Consider the following 16107-nt stretch of genomic DNA (forward strand, 5'->3'; position numbering starts at 1 on the left):
TGCTTTTATTGCTTTTTTAATTCTATTAAATGATCAGAATTTTGTTTCCTATAATCCAGCTATTTGACCTCTTAAAAATAATAAAAATAGTTGGCCCTAGTTTTCTAGTGAGAGATTCAATTTCTCTCTAAACTTTCTTTCTCCTTCGTCAATCGAGGAGGGGTGGTTTTAGGTCATTTTTTGACCTACAATCACCCCTCTACATCTTTTTTCCTCTTTTCTTTCAATCTAAATAAGTGGTTTTCACATCTATCAAGTTTTTTCTTTTGTATTTTTTTTGTGATTTCGTCGTCTAAGTGCGGCATTGTGTTGTTCGTCGTCTAAGTGCGGCATTTGATTTCGCGTATTGTCGCGGTGTTTGTTTAGTTCCTATTGAAAGATCTACATCAATCATTACAAATTTCACCAATGATTTGGGCGTCAACGTTGCAGATCCGGAAGCATGGCTATTTCGGTGACTTGGATTTTATCATATTATTTGTAGGCATTATGTCGTTGTATGCTATTAACCTGGGTGATGTGAGTTAGTTCGCAGGTTCACCCTTTACGTTTTTAGCGATGTTTGTATCTGATGTACTCTATCGATTTGAATGAATGAATATCGTTTAATTTTTGTTAAAAAAAAAAAAAAAAAAAACTTTGACCTCTTGTTTGTAACTTTAGTTTCTTATTTGACCTCTCACAGGGACGGAAACTTTTTCTATTCAGAGAAACATTTTATACTGAAAAATAAAATGTAATAAATTTGTAACAAATGTAAAAATAACATATTTTTCTATCATTTTGAAACAAAAGTCAATGACTTTCCACCAATAAAGTCATTCGATCTAGATCATTTTTCGTAGTACTTTTCTCTTACCCATTCCTTAGATTGATAGACAACAGTGTGATTAAAAATAAAAAAAGGAAAAGAAAGAGGGAGAGAATAAGTTTTAGCTTTAATTTTAGCGTGAAAGAATATCGTTGATGTGATCTCATTTTTATTTTGGTGATTCACAAGTATAAATAAGGAGCAGAAATTATTGTGATTGAATACTGTCTCAAGTACTATAAAAAAGACCAAACAACAATGAAAAATCATCAAGTCAAAGTTTGCAATGTTGTTTGTCTTCTCTTCTACTAGTACATTATTTATCACACCTTCCCCAACCCTTTTATTTTCTTACAGAATTCTTGTATTTGTGTGCATTGGATTTATGCATATGCTCTAGCTCTACCAATCGTTACATTATTGATGATTCATGCCTTGGTTGTATACTTCGTTAAAGCTTTTTAGAATAAATCATTTTATTTTTATGTTTTTTTAGGATCATATAAAAAAATGAGGTCGATAAACATTTACATTTGACACTTTTCCATTACAGGAAGATGGAAGAAGGCAAAAGGAGCCGTACGAGTTTCCAGAAAGAATGGCCATTGCTTAAGAAAGGTGTGAACAAATTCATAGACCTAATAGAAGGAGGTGTTGAGATTGACAACTCAAGTTTCACCGTTCAAGATTATATGTCCATTTATAGTATCCTTCATTGCAACGATTTTCGATAGTCAATGATCTTATACATTCACACCATCATCACATAATGTTCTTTAGATCGAGATTAGATATAGTCTTATATTAGTGCAAATTTTGATTATTTTTATGTATCAACTGTCTGGACTGTTTGAACTCGATTCAATGGTCACCAATATCCATACGATTTTATTATGTATCTAGATATGTTTATAAGTTGAGGGCAGATGTGGATGACATAAATTCTGAGCTACTATGTGACAATTATAAGAAGGTCTTTGCTAAATACATTAATTCCAAGGTACGTCTAATTAATTTCCTAGACAAATGTAAGTATAATAAAATCTTAGTAGTTGTTAATTTAATCACATGCGTAAAATTAACTAAAACATTTTCTCGTCATGAATTAGGTTTTGCCATCTCTGCGAGCAAAGGAAAATGAAATTTTGTTGAGAGAACTACTCAAAACATGGTCAAATTACAAAATTATCACCGTGTGCCTCTCAAGACTCTTTAGATCTCTTGAAACATATGACATGAGAAAATCAATGGAGCATTCTCTTGAAGAAATTGGCTTCTTATCCTTTTATGACTTGGTTGGTCATGAGAATATTCCTTTGAAAACTTACACTGCTTTTTCAAAATTTCCTCTGATAATGGTAATCATCTTTTGTGTATTATAGTCAGTATGATCTTATATATGTGTTCTAGCTAGGTATATTTGGAAGTGAATACTCAAGTAATGAATGATATATTAGCTATGGTAAGATATTCTCTAATTTTCTTCTACTATTCATCTGTGATTTTATCATTCCACTCTTGTTTATGATTTTTATTTTCTACTTTCAGATTGCTGAGGATCATGCTGGAAAGCAAATTGATCGAAAATTGATTAACAACATTTTGGCATTCTACTTGGAGATTGGGGATAAGACTGGAAAAATTGATCCAAAATACGTTGATTGAAAGAGAATGTAACATTATACTCTAATGAAGAGGCTTCAAAGTGGATGGCGAGTCTTTCCCTCACAGATAACACTCCAAAGGTAAATTTCAAACAAAAATGATTGCTGCTATATTTTATTGAACTGATTCATTTTGGATTGATATTCACTCTGTGAGTATTGAAATCTTGAATCATTGCTTCTTCTCCTCGAACCACCATGAAAAACAGAAAGATACTCCTTAACATATAAGGAATGAGCTGAATGTTAAAGTGACTTAGCGTGTTGCAAACCAAAGGGCAAGCACTTCGATAGTTATTATAAAATAAGTCTTATATATTTATTAGTATCATTATATATATTAAAGCATAATATGTAATGAATAAAATTGCCTTCATGGGTTTGTTTGGTTCGGCTGAATAAGATTATATTGAAATGAAAAATTTGGTGAATATATATTAATGATTTTTTGTTTTGATATTGTGTTTTAATTTTAATGTATTTTGATTTTCTTTTCTTTTCTTTTCTTTTCTTTTTTTTTTTTTTTTTTTTGGTCTTAGATGAAGTGGTAATCCACTGAAAATAAACTCATACACAACTGTGAGGTCCCGGGTTCGAACCCGGGTCATGACGTCCGGCCTTGCAATTTCGGCATTTGCCAGTTGAGCTAGGACTTCTAGACGATTTGATTTTCATTGCATAATAATGAAGAAGACAAAAAAACCACATATTAACAATTGTTCAGTGAATATGGAGCTGAACTAATATTGTTTGTTACAGTCAAATGTTTTTTATTTTATTATTATAAGGTAAAAATCGAACACTTTCTACAACTTTCTCTTCTTCCTCTAATACTTCTAAGGTATTGTCATATGATTCCCTTCGTTTATCACTTTAGTAATCTTAGCATGTCCTCAATTTCCTTTGGTAGGGGTGGTTGGTTTCTGAAAAATTGAACTCAAAACAATAACAATATATAGTAACACTTGTATTATTCAATATAATCCTTTTTTTCAATCTCAGCGTTGTGTTTTTCCATCATCACAATATCAAAATTTGATTCAGAATTCTCAGTTAACTACTAGACAAGAAACTCCTGCATTTCCTGCGGATATAATGACCAGATTAATTATCTGTGGATTCTATGTCTGCAGGAAAATCCTAAGGTAAGAATTTCAGTATTTGTTTTTACATTTCCTGCGAATTTTAGTAAAGTTTTTTTTACAACGTCGTCCCATATCGTTGACCTATCAAATAATTAGGTTTTGACATTCCTTTGTTTATTCTTAATATTATATTATTAGGTTTTAGGTTCCCTTTCACTCGAATTTTTTAATCCAAACAAGCCATGAAGAAATTACCCTATGACAATGCACATATGTTATACTATTTCATTCATCAAAATATGAGAAATACAAGATTGACATATGATCAAAGATGCGATGACTAACATATAATTTTGACGCCTCAAATTAAATTCTCCCCAAAGTTTGGATAATTGGAATGTAGCATATTAGAGTCGTTTACAATTATGTCAAACTCGGTTTGGTTGATGGATTTATGCATTATGCCATCATCGATCATTAGTCAAGCAAGCTAAAAGAATAGCTTCCGCTACCATAGGAGTTGCTACACTGCTGCCATACCATGTTGTCCAAGCTTTAATAAAATGACCTCCAAAATCATGAATGCACATGCTTATCCCAAAGCGATGATTTTCTTTAAACAAAGGGCTGCATCAATGACACTTTACCTCTCTTTCTCTAGGTGGCTACCAACGATCATGATTTATTATGCTATATTCTCCGTTGATAAATAAATTACGACTCATTTGGTTGAAATTCAAATGTACTTGATATTAGTAAAATATTGGTTTCATCAATTTCTTTTTGGTACTTTTCATTATTAAAATTGTGTCGTTGATTGATTTAATGTTTTTCTATGTATTTTGTTGCATTGGTGCCATGTTTTATTGTCTCCGGTCTCTATAAAATGAATCATGATTTATTAAATTATTTTTGTAATTCCTAATTTTTATTTATTTTTAAACTAACACCATATGTATTATATTTACAGTTTGGACACAAAGATCGTCTTGAAAATGAATGAAGCTAATGAAATACCACGAAGACTAGGATGTTTCTACGATTATTGTAATATTTGGTGTTCTCGAATTGTAGTGAAAGTTTTTGCCTATAAATATTCCATCATAAATTGTAATAAACTCATCCAATCAAACAAATCGTAATAGACTCGTTCAATCAAACACGTCTATTTCCCCTTCTTTTTATCTGTCTACCTTTATCGTATCTTTTTATGCATTTTGTAGTCTAATAGCAAATAACCCAAACATTTTTATCTTTTTAATTTGCCGAAATAGAAAATAGAGTCCAAAAACAAAACTTAACAATCAATACACATTTTAACACAAGCAGAGCTTAATTTTGGATTGAGAGAGAAGGCTGGGGTTCACAAATAAGAATGGGGATTTAGGGATTGAGATGATGGCAAGTAAGCTCAGGCAAAAGAGTATGGACGTAAACTTCTTCCCCTTCCTTTTGATTATGAATGGTTCAAAAGAGGGGAGGCAATGACAGAAGAGGAGAAGAAAGAAGAGAGGTTTATGCTAAATTGTGCCCTTATGGCATACCCTTAATATTAAATGTCACATTCAATAAAGCATATTAAAGTCTATCTATTTAAAAAATTTAAAGGAAATACTAACCATTGCCCTTGGGGCATTGGTTAAAGTACTAAAATAAGTAAGTTTGCATCGAAAAGTGGTTTAATCATTGATAAGAAAAAAGTAAAGACTTGTATTTCCATGACAAAGTTTTTATTAATGGAATCTTTAACCACTGCCCTTAGGGCACTGGTTAGCAAGACCCAAAATTTAAATACATCTTCAAATCCCTCCCATTATTGTTAAGGAAATCTAAAATTAATTTACAAAAAACAATTTTCTCTCTTCCCCTTTTCTTCCCTTCAAAATATTCCAAATTACTCCAGGTTTCTAGTTTAGTGTGACATTGACTTTTTACAGTTTGACTAAGGCAAATATCTAATACAGGAATGCCCAGTTACAATCATTTCAAATTCAATGCTGAAACACAGGAGGAATATGAAGTATGAATTGTATAAGCTCTTTCCCTTTTTACAAAATTTATTAGTTGGAAAGGATGCCTGCGAATATCATCTTATCTGCACTTTGAAAGGACTACTGTAATTGATAGATTAGTCAGTGACTATGTCTCATTTCAATGCGTAGAACCAACAAATAAAATTGGATTGCATATAGCCATAGTCAAATTCATTCGGCGGTTGATGACTGCAATTAGCAATATTTATAGAATTTTGACAAATAACAGATGAGAATAATTCATTTACATACAATAACATAATTCCAAAAACTCAGAAGGCTAACTAGCTAGCATGAAAAATACAAGTGCACAGTCAGATGAAATTGAACTTTATGATCGGTGTAAAATGAATTAAATCAAAAGGTACATTAAATAAAAAAACACAGAAACTGAGAAATAAAAACGAGTTCAGACGACTAGCTGTTGTACAATTATATGCAGCAAATACAAAGCAGGACTTACCGCCGGTCATCGGTCATTTTGCATCTCAAAACAACGTACATGGAATATTTGAGATTGTGCTGTTCAGCATAGGACTGTAGGAGTTCAAAGGTGCATTACTGCTACAGATTTGGTCACACACGATGAACCATCCAGCTCATGAGTGACATGGTTCCTTGAAATATGGTTCCAGTTTGACATATCAGTCACATCACATACAGTGAAAAAATCCAACACCTGGCCAAATATTTTGAACATCTCAACTCCAAAAATCAAGTTTTTGTCGGCCACAAATACAGCATTCCAGTCCATTGGGGCATCAGGATGTACAGAGACTTCAGTCCAGGTAAGATACATGAGATCTAACTCCCATAATTTTCTAACAGCCTTGTTTCGGCGCCCAATTTGACCATCACCTTCGCACCATGACACGGAAAGCATGAACAGACGACCTTTTGAAGATACAAGTTTGGGGTAGTACTCATGTACACGAGGTGGGATCGGAGTGGCTTGAATTGCAATCCAGAAACCTCGTTCTATGTCATATGCTGCAAGCTTGTCTGTTTCAGAGTAAACATAAAACATCTTGCCACATACAACTCCAGAACAAGCAATCCCAAAATCAAAAGGCAGTCTTGGGATTTCAGTCCATTTATTGGAGATAGAATCATATATTTCTCCCGAGTCCAGAGGCTCATCCCAAGATCCAAGACCTCCAACAGCTATCAACAAAAACCTTCTACTACTCTTTGAGCTTGAAAGATCGCTTATTTGTCTCATGAATTTATGCGCCTTTCTACTAGACAATGATGAAGCTTCCGTCTCATTAAAGGTTGATCTGCAATGACGTCTCATTGAAAGCTTATGAGGATCCTCATAGACGTCTGATACCCCACCAATCTTCGATCTTGGAAAACGTCTGTCCTGCCGACTCTGATGGCTTTGAGAACTTGGAAAATCCAAACTGACTTCAAAGACTCCCAGTATAGGAATTGATCTAGCATACTTCATAGCTGATATTTTACGCCAAGATTTTGTCAAGGGGCTAAATGAAAGCACCCCTCTGTGCGTCTTGAATGAGCTCCGATCCACTTTCCCAAAGTTAGTCAAGCTAGAACATCCTCCAACAATGAAGATATCATCTTGTACACTAGCAACAGAGAACAAGAACCTTCCTCTGAGAAAACCAGCCTCGATCCTGTGCCATTGATTCTGAGACACATCCAACGCATGTATCTCACCAGAGCAAAAGCCGTCTTTAACGGCACCAAACAGAAATAACCATGGATTTTGATACAAGCCCTCCCTTCTCAGCTGGAGGAATCTAGGTGTGGTGGTCAAGGACCTCCATTTTTTGCAAACAAGTCGGGCATTCATCAAACTTGTCAACGGAAGCCTCACCAAACACATTTCCAGAATATCATCTGGAAGAAAGACATGCATTTTATTGTTTGTTGTTAACAATTCATCAAGTTCAGAATTCTTTCTGTGGTGTCTCCTCCAAAACCTATCTCTCACCCCATATGAGAAGCAGTCTACAACAGCAGTATCTTGGGGACCACAAACCGGTCTATATCCCTTTCCTTCTTCACTGGAACTAGATCTCCTTCTTGTGCTCGAATCTCCTAATTCTTCACTAGTGTCAGCACCTACCTTGCAACCTCCACCCCGACCATACAGACTTAGACATTTAAAATTGACTCCATTTACATCATCATCTTCTTCCCCTAAACTTCTGTTATTATTCTTCTTCCTCAACTTCTGGCTGACACTTCTAACAAGACGCTTGGACACACTAAAACCGTGGAAATCTTCTTGACAACGAGATTCTTCTGCCCCCGATCTTTCAGAAAACATTATTATGCTCACCAACTTTTCACAACAAAATATACAAAACCCATCTCTTATCTTGCAATATGCACCTAGAATAGAACACAAGCTCGCCTTCTATGAATCATTCATCCAAACAAAAAGGAAACACAGGAAATCAGATTTGAGTATTTTCAAATAAAAGAAGAGAATAATTTTGATACACTCTCAATATATTTTTCTACACTAACAATCAATACGAAATCATCATTTGTATGAATGCTAAGTTAAAGTTAAATATGAATATGATTGAGTGATACACTGACAGTGTAAAAAATATTTACACCGTCTGTGCATGTGATTAAATCAATAAAATATCAATGTTTTGGTTATGATTTTCACATCTAAACCCCATAGAATATTAAAATAAAAAAATGTAAACAAGTGATGCTGGAAAAAAGGTATTATTTTATTGTGGCAAAAGCAATGAATGAATCCAGATCCTGAGGGGAAATTGATAGAAATGGTGAAATTGGAAATATTAAATGAAACGAGACATTATGTTCATAACAATAATAACAAAAAGGTAAATCAGTGTAAATGAATGAGTGTGAGTAATCCATACCTAGACAGAACAAAAAGGAAAATTGATAGAATTATTAATTTAATTAGAGGTTAATAAGAAAAAAAAGAGAGATTCGAAATGGAAAAGCAAAATAGTTTGCGGTTAAATAACGGAAATCTAAAGAATGAAAAGGAATACTTACAACAACGTCTGCAATAATGCAGTTGAGAGAGAAAGAAATGAACCACCAAAATCGGTGCTATGCTAGCTATCACTTTACTCTTTTTTTCGTTTCTCAGAATAGAGTAATTATTAGAGAAATAAAAACAAAAAGAAAAAAAGGAAATTGGACAATTTGATGCTTTGGTTGGTTTGGGAATTTAGTAAAGCGACCGCACCACTCTCCTCCTTTTCTTCTTTTTGGTGGTACCTTTCTTTCTTTAATTAATAATCATCAATTATTATTATTTTCCTATTCTCCACTCCACTCTACCTAACACTAACTACTGCTGTTAATCTTTTTAACTTACTTTTCTTTTTATTCTTTCTCTTTTTTAAACTTCTGACTAATACAATATGTTTATGTAATGTAATGTAATAATGATGGCACATTCAATACCGCATGTGAGTGATTTATGAAGCCACGTTCGAGTTATTGTCTTGTGGGGTCTGCTTATGCCATCTTCATGTGATGTGGGCTTCTATCAAATGTATAAATAATCTTCTTATCATGGGTTGCTTGTAGTATATGAGGGTGTTCCCATTTTTTTAGGGAAGCATATGCCATTTCTATATCTAACTTTTGTTGTTTTTTGTTTTTTATTAGAAAAAACCACTTTTCTTTAATTTAAAAAAACAACCTCAAATGATTTTTTTTTACTAACCATTTAACAAAAATATATTAAAATGAAACATTGTTACAAACTTAAAATATCTATTACATTTATTTTCTCCTAATTTTGTGTCTATGAGTACCACATCCACCATGTTTGATTTTTCGTTGAGGTCAACCGATCATATTCGGATAAGTTCTCCAACTGTTAATCATCGGTCGTTAATTTCCTTCGTAATTTATTTTATTATTATTATTATCATTTCGCTCGTCTATAGAAGTGGAATATGATGGAAATCAATGAAGTGTTGTTTCGATAAGGGAAATGGTGTATTTAAAATAGTAGAAATGGTCTAGAAGTCCTAGCTCAACTGGCAAATGCCGAAATTGCAAGGCCGGACGTCATGATCCGGGTTCGAACCCGGGACCTCACAGTTGTGTGTGAGTTTATTTTCAGTGGATTACCACTTCATCTAAGACCCAAAAAAAACCAAAAAATGTGTACAAAAAAGGACAAAAAAATTTAATGGCATACTCTCCATTTGAAAAGTATAACAAAAAAAAAAAAAAAAAAACTAAAAAATGGCTTGCTCGCCATTTCAAAGGAAGAACTTAATAAAAAACTTAAAATAAAACAATTGCTCGCCATTTGAGTTAAAAACAGACAGAATGTGCAGTAAAAAGCCTGCAAGCGCGCAGAGGGTGTTGAAAAAATGCTATATTCGCCAACCTAATTGAAGAACAAGGGCATTTTTAACAATAATTTTGAAATAGGGGCAGACATATCATTTATTTTGGTGATAGGGGTGATAGGGGCAGGAAAACAAAATTCTCTATTTTCTCTTGATGTATAAAAGAGGTGGCATTTAGCATACACAAGTCACTCTTTTGTGTACCATACATAAATGAACTTTTCACCATTGATATATTCATATTTTATTCAATGGCCAGGATTAAAGAAGGGTTACCTCCTTAATGAGTTTATGGGATACTGTGTGTTATTTGCATTGTCACCCCATATTATATGTAATTATTTTTATAGATTTTCTAAAATTCTTTAAAATTTGTGATGAATTGTTTACTGATGACAACTAGGGTACCCATGGAAGAATGGTGAGTAATTACCCCAACCAATACACATAAGCACATTTTTAAGTGGTATCTATGAACTATCTTGACTCCACCAATAAATTGCTCATTTTCATTGGTTGGTGGGTAAATTACCCACCATTCTTCAAAAGTAATCTAGAAAAAACCTTGTTTACTCATTTCATAAAAATTCTAATCCAAATAAAATGTGATATCTGCCATGCTTATTAAATTAATAAATGACCTGTATACACAACATAATCAAATAAACAAAATTTAATTAATTATTATTACAATATTTACTTTAATTTGTTTACTAAAAACTTTTAAAATTATTTTAATTGATAGGATGAACTATTAAATTTTTTGAACAACCTTTAATTAATTTTTTAATTTTTAAAAATAAATAACATGTTATTTATTGTTCATAATAACCCTGTAATTAGTTAATTAGAATAAAAAAATTATGACGGAAAATATTGTTTAATTTAAGGATGTAGCAATTAAATTTAACAAGGGTTATCCCTACAAACCACAATTCATTGACTCGCCCAGAAGCAAAAATCTGCGTGGTACACTTGTATTCTTCAACTACATAAGAGAGAGAATACAAAATTAAAACTATAGGAATCGTGAGGTGTGGCATATCTTTTTAGATCTATAATTTTTGTTTTAGCTTTCCTAAAAACACTCAATCCCGTATTGAGATTTGGTGGATTTCTTCTAGATCTGGATACTGATGAAACCTAAATAAGTTACCTTGAAATAATTGAATAAAAAATAAAGAACTCATCAATAAATTTTTAGCAAAGATCATAAGAAGAAAACAAAACAGACGAGGGAGGAGCAGAGAATGTTGTTGGCAAGTTTGAGATATGGATTTGCAGAGTCAATGTGTGAGATTATGTTATAAAGTCTCGAGGCAGAAACAACGATGTGGCGGTGGTGAGTATCATTTTTCAACTTCGACTGGAGTGAGCAGTGGAGGGAAGGAGACAGTATGGCAGAGAGAAAGATGAGGGGGTGGGTGGAGGAGAGAGAAGCTGAAAAATTATTTTGGGCCATAACATAATTTGAAATTTTGAGGTCAGCCTATAACGTAAAAGAAATAAATATAGGATCAAATATGTATTCAATGCATTACCGAATAACTTACTATCATGGATAAAAATAACTTTTTGTATGATACACAAATTCATTCACTTGTGTAGGCTAAATACCACCATAAAAGATGTTTTGGATTTGCTAAAAATATAAGTATCCCATAAACAACATAAGACACAACAATAGATGAGAAGGAAAAACAACATGACAAATTTTTATGTTATTGCATAATTGTTTGTCTTAATTAATGTTTGATAGACAAAAGACTATTTTAAATAAGGGTTTTGCTAGAAGACACCTTTTATGAAGGTGTCTTTTAGCAAGTTATTCTATAAGCATTTGTTAAAAGACACCAACTAATTTTTATGAAGGTGTCTTTTAACAAAGTTATAACAAAAAAGTGAAAATCACCTTGAGGTGTGGATTACTAAAAGACATCTTCATTGGTGGCTTCTAGCAAAACCCTTTAAATAACATGTACTTACGTAAAAAGTTGTGCTATGTATGATTTAGTGAGGGATAAAAAAATTAGTTTTTATCATGTCCTTTGTCACCTAGTTTGTCATATTACAGGAACAATATTATGATTAAGATTAAATATAATATAATTAAAGTTGTCTTGTTCCTTATTTTTTAGCATATTAAACGCAATTTAAGATTTTGTTTAAAAGTTTGGACGGAAGAGTTTTGGAGTGTGGAAAGTATAGAAAAAAATTGAAAAAATCTTTAATGTATTTTAAAGGATTAATTTTTTAAAGAATCATAAATTAATGTTTATGACTAACATATTTTAAATTTTAAAAATATTATAACATAGATTGAATCAGAAGAATTTATTTATACCCGTCAAAACCTTTAAATTTCTTTTTCAATATAATTTTTTAGTTCCTCAAGTTATAGAATTTTGTATAATAAAAAAATTGAACCTCACAATTCAATTTCTTCCATCCGCTCATTCATTTTTTTTTTCTTTCGAAACTCTCCTTTTATTTTTCTCCAAACTTGTAAACAAAGTCTAGGGTATGATTGATTTTCAAAATAATAGACATGATAAAATGAAGGTTTAAACTTCCCCTAAAGAGAAAAAAAAAAAAAAAAAAGGCTTAAACTTTCCCTTAAAGGAAAGATAGAGGTTTCAATGTAGTTTTAACCTCTCTATTTTAACTAAGCCGTATTTTACCCCGATATTTTAAAATTCGTTATTTAGCCCCCTAGTTTAAAAAAATTAAGAATTAGGACTCAATGAAATGACCCAAAAGTCTGACTTTATCTTGTTTGGATCCACTCCTTCTTTCTTGTCTTAACAACATTGCGTTGATTTTGGAGAAAGAACAAACCTTATTGCGTCGTCGATAGGAGATGAAGATCTCAATGTTTCATCTCTGTATCTTCCTCTTACTCATCGGAATGTCTCATGCCGTTGATGACAAATGTGCTGCCTGTAAAGCTGTTGCGGTAATAACCTCTTCATTTTCATTCCTCCCAATCCAAAATCATACAGATTCATCTTTCACTTATTTAGTTTCTTGTTGATTTCATTCGATTCGATCCGATCCTATGTTTTGTTGCAGGGGGAGCTAGAGATTGGACTTGCCCGTGTAAGTAACATTTTTTACATTCATTCAATTAGCTTGCTGTGTCTGTAAATTCATTCAATCGTTGAATTTGTATTTAAAAACAGGAGAAGCCTCGCAATCATTTGGATATGCGCCATCGCTTGGACGCCAAGGGCCAGCGTCAAGGAAAGTTAATCGATTACAGGTAGTAGTATTTTACAATTTAACCTACCTACACCTTTATCCTGAGATTCATTTCAATCTATCCTATGAAAAAAATAATGTATCTGTTATGCTCAGTTACTGTCATAGATCGACTATCTAACTAACTAACCAACTGTGAAACTGTTTTGTACAATACTCAGAATCAGTGAGTTAAGAGTTGTTGAACTTCTTGATGACCTTTGTGAAAAGATGCAAGACTACACACTCAGGGTACTTTCTTAATTACTTTCCATTGGTTTCCTATCTTAATTCTTACATATTCTAGAATGAGTGTTATTGGCATTGTGTTCCATCTGTTTTTGCAGATATTTCCAGACTCACATGAATGGTACAAAGTGGGTAGCTGGGATAACCTCAGAACAAGTATGTACTCTATTTCATCTACCTTCGATTTATCATGCTTGACTTCATGAAATTTCTCTCTGTTTAATAAGATATTATGCTATATTTTAATGCTACACCCGTTTATTCTAGTATATTTGGGTTTTCTGGTACTCAACATAGCAATAATATGTTAAAACAACCGAAAATGATGAGATTAGTCGTTACTTTGCTTGTTGTGTCAGAATTAAATGGGTTGTAAATATTACAAGAGCTCATATGCAGGATCAAAATATACATTATATTTAGCATTTTTATTGCTTGTATCCAAACAAAAATGGAAAGGTAGCTGTAATTTGATTAGATTCATCATGTATTTGAGAATCATGTTTTGCAAGATTTTTACATGGCAATTTATCAACCTGTCACTTATAATGCAAATGCCTGATTTTGAAGTCCCTATTTCACATTTGGCATGTATAACTTAAGTAGTGTTTGTTTCAAGTTTAAAAATGACATTCCTGGGAATCCATGGTTAGGGAATGATTATACCCATGTTTGTTATAAGGTCGAGAAAAAAATATTCCTAGGTACAAAGGTTCCTGGGAATGAAGTAACTTCCCTTATTCCCATGTGAAAAGATGGGAATGTGCATTCCCATGAAATCCTACATAGATTTTTTTTTTTTTTTTTAAATTTGTAACTTCTAATTTTCCCAGGAATGTCAACTTATTCGCCAAACACTTTTATTAAAAAATACCTAGGAATCAAATTTTCATATTTTTATTCCCGGATAAGTTATTCCTGGGTATAACTTGTGTCTCACCGAAACATGTAAGATTTTAATTCCTTAACGAATATGAATTATTTCAGTTTGTTGCATTGTCATGCTTATTCCAGTGTTTACCGTTTAAGTTGTTTACTTTTGTTTTCTGTTTTTAATACTTTGACGAGTAAATATTTCAAAAGGTTTCTTTAATTCTCATCCGAGTTATTTGAACAAATATTGTTCTCGGCAGATAAACAAGAAGCTCGGGCACATTCAAAAGACATCTCTTCTTATTGTGGAAGGTAAGATGCAACTAGATTTATGTTTTAACTTTAATATTTTTCAGCAGGGGATATTTATGGCATCAAAGCTTTTCCATTATCTTTTGCAAGAAGTGACTTTAAAGCTTGAGTACTGCCGTTGTGGACTAACCATCTGTGTGTACTGTGACCAGATTACTTGAAGAAACAGAAGATGAGGTGAACTTTCATTTTTCTTGACTCTTCTGCTGCTATTGTACATATGCTTATCTGCATTATCTGTACTGTGAATTATTTTGTAATGATGCCATGTCTTGTAGCTGGCCGAGTTGATAAAGAAAGGGTCTGTTAAAGTGGGAGATGTGAGCAAAGTTCTTTGTCAAGATTTGAGCAAACATTGCGATCAGACGAGGTAACTTCAAAGATAATAGTTAGAATTTATTTTACCTAAGTGATTCACTAGATTTTCTGGGACGCATTTGTTGTAGTCATGAGCTTTTGGGGTACCCAAAAGTTTGTAGGGTTCAAGTTCATATCATTATTTATTGATGGAGAACATCTTAAGTTTCATTCAGTACTAGTTTGAGGAGCCTTCCCTTTCTGGCCTGTTGTTCCTGATGGGGCATATAGTAATGAGCTTGAATGTGTCAGTCATAGTTGACCTTCGACATATGTGGGGATTAGGATAGTTTCACACTTGCTTTTCAAAACTGTTGCAGCTCTCTTCAGAATTCTCTAACATCCATTTGGCCAATTGCCAAATACTCTTCACGGTTTGTTCAATCTTACCTAAGGCAATAAAAGTTACACAAACTCCGAAATGATAACCACAAAGAACCTACCTTAAGGGGGAAGATTAAAATAAAATCATAATAAGATTCTTGCAAGTTGGCCAGTCAGAACATACTTGCACTATGTCAAAATCTTGTATTTATTATTAACAATTGATGCATTCTTAAAAATTAAAAAGATATATGTAGATATAACTGTCAATGTATTTATGCAGTGTATCAGATGAGGCGGAGGTCGTCGAAGACAGAGAGCTTTAAATCCCTGGATATTGGGGTGGCTGGAAATCTGCCTTTTGGAAATTAAAAATTAACAGAATACATCACAAAATTGATGGTGTTGTCCGTTTTGTAGTTGGAGTTAGAATGACTTCCATTTTTCTCAATTAAGAGACATTTTAATGATACGATTTATCAGACTCTAATCAAGCTATGAATGTGACTTCATATGTCATCACTGTACTGTAAAATCTTTTATTTTGAATGTCTGGTAATTCAGAGAGGTAATGCCTCTGCAGATAACTACAACTAGTTACATAAAAAGGAACCTTCACAATTCTTAAAAGACATAGATATAGAAATAGTTTTAACCCTGAGAAATTTACATTCAATTCAACATTTTACATTCAGAACATTCGCAGACTTATGGATACAGTGAACAAACATAGTAGATGTACTGACTGAGGAAACTTTGGTATTTTTTGGTTCCTTTGCTTTTGTTTATTCAGATGTTGATTCCTCTCTTGCACTTCTC

The 16107-nt window shown here is 32.7% G+C and overlaps 2 protein-coding genes across 4 annotated transcripts; one reads left to right on the forward strand and one right to left on the reverse strand.

The window, feature by feature from the left end:
- Nucleotides 1-5779: 5779 nt before the first annotated feature.
- On the reverse strand, nucleotides 5780-8813 carry LOC11419282 (F-box/kelch-repeat protein At5g42350). 3 transcript variants are annotated; one of them, XM_003603798.4, is made up of 2 exons: nucleotides 8612-8813; nucleotides 5780-7979 (listed from the first exon to the last, which is right to left on the reverse strand). In XM_003603798.4, the coding sequence occupies exon 2, from the start codon at nucleotides 7890-7892 to the stop codon at nucleotides 6141-6143; it is 1752 nt and encodes a 583-aa protein (XP_003603846.1). In that variant the 5' UTR covers nucleotides 7893-7979; nucleotides 8612-8813; the 3' UTR covers nucleotides 5780-6140. The 3 variants fall into 3 exon arrangements, with proteins under 3 accessions (XP_003603846.1, XP_024635248.1, XP_039688130.1); XM_024779480.2 differs by having other exon boundaries at nucleotides 5780-7982; XM_039832196.1 differs by lacking the exon at nucleotides 8612-8813 and adding an exon at nucleotides 8470-8579 and having other exon boundaries at nucleotides 5780-7982.
- A 3877-nt stretch (nucleotides 8814-12690) lies between these two features.
- On the forward strand, nucleotides 12691-15875 carry LOC11422510 (protein canopy-1). The gene is made up of 9 exons (XM_003603799.4): nucleotides 12691-12889; nucleotides 13006-13032; nucleotides 13116-13195; nucleotides 13356-13425; nucleotides 13521-13578; nucleotides 14556-14607; nucleotides 14760-14784; nucleotides 14886-14977; nucleotides 15572-15875. The coding sequence occupies exons 1-9, from the start codon at nucleotides 12794-12796 to the stop codon at nucleotides 15612-15614; spliced, it is 543 nt and encodes a 180-aa protein (XP_003603847.1). The 5' UTR covers nucleotides 12691-12793; the 3' UTR covers nucleotides 15615-15875.
- Nucleotides 15876-16107: the final 232 nt, after the last annotated feature.

Source organism: Medicago truncatula, chromosome 3 (genome assembly GCF_003473485.1).
Source record: "Medicago truncatula cultivar Jemalong A17 chromosome 3, MtrunA17r5.0-ANR, whole genome shotgun sequence".
NCBI classification, from domain to species: Eukaryota; Viridiplantae; Streptophyta; class Magnoliopsida; order Fabales; family Fabaceae; genus Medicago; species Medicago truncatula.